Below are 2762 nucleotides of genomic sequence, written 5' to 3' on the forward strand. Positions count from 1 at the left end.
TGGGGGGTGGGGGGGTGGGGGGAGGGAGGCAGGAGGTGGGGGTGAGAGCCTGCTGACCCTGGAGGCTGGGAGACAGTTAGGAGGGGGTCACAGGGTCCCAAGCCTGAAACCAGGAGGACAGGCCTCAGTGCAGGTGGAGACCAGCCGGGGTGGAGAGAAGTTGGGAGGTGGGGTCTGGGCTGAGTACTGCCACCTCCCTGTTGCATGGAAAGTCTCAGAGTTTGTGGTCAGAGCCCCACCCAGACCCAGAGCCCCTCCATCCTCCCCCCTGGCCCTCCTCTCTCCCCTGCCTGGGATGTCAGAGACCGGCTATCTCTGTGTCCACTCACACAGCGTGGTCCTGCAGGGGGCGGGCAACGCCAGGGCGGGGTGCTGGCCGGTGCAGGTGAAGACGCTGCCGTTGGGCAGCTGGGTGGCTGCGTGACTCCAGGTGACATTGCTGAGGGCGGCAGGGCCTGTTCCCTGGGGCCCTTCCCACTGCAGCTGGGCAGCTGGAAGCCCCCCAGGCCAGGCGCAGACCAAAGTCACAGCCCCGGGGGCGGGGAGCACTGCACAGGAGGGCTGCCCCTCAGGGGGATCTGGGGACAAGTGGGCTCGGATGGGGTTGGACCAGGCCACACTGCCCATGTGCCAGCACCCCTGGGGCCAGAGGCGTCCTGGTAGGTGACGTGGGGAGAAGTGGGTGAGCAGAGGAGACCGACCCCTCTGAGGGGCTGGTGAGCAGAAGGCTGAGCTCTCAGGTCAAGGGGCATGGCTTGGGGGCTGGGCAGGAGGTCAGAATCCCTGGGCAACACGGGGCCTCCCATGGAAGCCCCAGCAGGAAGTGCTCCCATGCCCCACTGCCATCCTCACCTGGGCACCGTGTCTCACTGTCCTCACTCTGCCCCTCTCTGTGCCGCAGCTCAGTCCGGGGACCATGGGGACAACCACTCAGAAGGGGTGTCTGCACAGGGCGGGGGGCTATCCCTCTCCCTGCCCTTCCCAAGGTTTGTTAGCCTCTCCCCCTGCTCTGCAACTCCAGTTGGTCCCCCAAACCTGCCTCCCCCCAACATCTGCCCCATTCCCCATAGGCGTCTGCAGTTTGCAGGAGCACAGGGTTGGGGGCGGGGGAGCACACACTCACAGTAGATGCTGAGCTGGATGGCAGTCTGCGTGCGGGTGTCCAGGCGGCTGTTGTGGGCCAGGCAGGTGTACAGGCCAGTGTGGGCGCGGCTGGCGCTGGCGATGGTGTAGGTAGGCCCGGTGTGGACCTGCGTGTGGTCCCGGAGCCACACATAGTGACTAGGGGGGTTGGACGCAGCCAGGCAGCTCAGAGTCACTTCTTCCTTCTCGCTGGCCCAGAAACCCTCCTCGGTGAAGCCCGGCGGCTCCATGGTGATCACAGGCTTGTCCGGACCGTCTGGGGGGCAGGGGAGGCCGTCACACCTGCCCAGTCTGCATTCCTGCATCTGCTCATGTGACCACCGCCACACCTACTCACCATCCAGCCACCACGTCTTACGCACCAACGGTGTCAACCACTCTGCTAGGCCCCTAAGGAGCCAGAGTCCAGGGGCCACAGGCACAGCCCAGTGTGGGAGACGGGGGTCTGTGCAGTGAGCCCCAGGCTGGGGGAGCCCGAGGGGGCTGGGCTGAGGTAGGGGACAGGCCAGAGTTGGGTGGGCAGAAGAGGGCGCCCAGCCCTCTCACGTTGCCTGGCGTTGAGGAACTGGCCCAGTTGGTCCCTCGAGACGAGAGGGAAGAGAACAGGGTGGGCATGCTGGGCAGCGCTGCTCGAGACCGTCTGGTCCTCATCTTTCACACAAACTTCCCATCCCTTTCAGAAGCTCATTCCCGTTCTGTGTTCTCCTCGTTCCTGAACCAGTTCTCCTGGTCTTCCCTCCACTTTGTATAGCTGGCTACTTCCTCCTCGCTGGCTGGGTTGGAGTTCTTTGTTCTGCAATTAACCCCTCCTTTGCTCTCAGAAGTCCCTGTAGGGACCCACCTGTGCCCTCTTTACCCACAATGCCCCCTGTTTCCTTGGGTCCGGGTGGTCCCTGAGAGTCTTTCAGGCTTAACCCAAAGGCAGGCTTTCGGCGCCACCCCTGAACGGTGGGTAAACTTGTGACTGCGAATCTAGGCGAATTTTGCTGGGAAGAGGGGCCCATGACCTTGACAAGGTTACAACCCAGTGTCCTGGAGCCGCATTTGGCACCAGTGGGTGCAGCACCCCGAGGCTGGGGCACTCCAGGGGGCCCGGAGTGTGTCAGGAGGCCGAGTGAAGTGGGTAGCTGGGTGCCGGCCCTGCCCACCTGCCCCCACACCTGTCGGACTCACAGATGACGTCCAGGAAGGCCCCGTCGCTGCTCAGCTGGTTGACGGCGTTGTGGGCGCTGCACACGTACCAGCCCAGGTGTGTCCGGTTGACTGGGTCCAGCAGGAGCACTCGCTCCCTGACCCCCAGCGGGGCCTCCCCGTGGCCTCTGGGTGCCTGATGCTTCCAGGCAAAGGTCATGGGCTCCGTGCCCTCCCGCACTGTGCACGTGGCCACCACCGATGTCCCCTCCACGGGGGACGGCTCGCTCAGCCGCACCTGAGGCTTCGACACAGGCACTGCCAGGAAAGAAGAGGCTCTGTGTTGGTCATCGCAGACCCAGGCCGTGCCCGCTGTGCCCGGTGGCCCAGCCCTTGCTGGCTGGGGGCTGGCTGGCCCACAGCCTCCCGAACATCCCAGGCTTCCTCCTCCCCGGGCGCGGCCTTGTAGCACCTGGGCCCCGCAGCAC

General features: G+C 65.0%; 1 protein-coding gene across 1 annotated transcript in view; it reads right to left on the reverse strand.

Annotated features, from left to right (window-relative positions):
• Positions 1 to 2762, reverse strand: part of LOC106726861 (V-set and immunoglobulin domain-containing protein 10-like) — a 10082-nt gene that overhangs the window by 5049 nt on the left and 2271 nt on the right. The window contains exons 2-4 of the mRNA XM_014543400.1: positions 2317 to 2592; positions 1124 to 1399; positions 330 to 578 (exon numbers count right to left, since the gene is read on the reverse strand). Coding sequence (XP_014398886.1) covers positions 330 to 578; positions 1124 to 1399; positions 2317 to 2592 — 801 coding nt within the window. The remainder of the gene's footprint in view (positions 1 to 329; positions 579 to 1123; positions 1400 to 2316; positions 2593 to 2762) is intronic.

Source organism: Myotis brandtii, unplaced genomic scaffold (assembly GCF_000412655.1).
Source record: "Myotis brandtii unplaced genomic scaffold, ASM41265v1 scaffold325, whole genome shotgun sequence".
Taxonomy (NCBI): domain Eukaryota; kingdom Metazoa; phylum Chordata; class Mammalia; order Chiroptera; family Vespertilionidae; genus Myotis; species Myotis brandtii.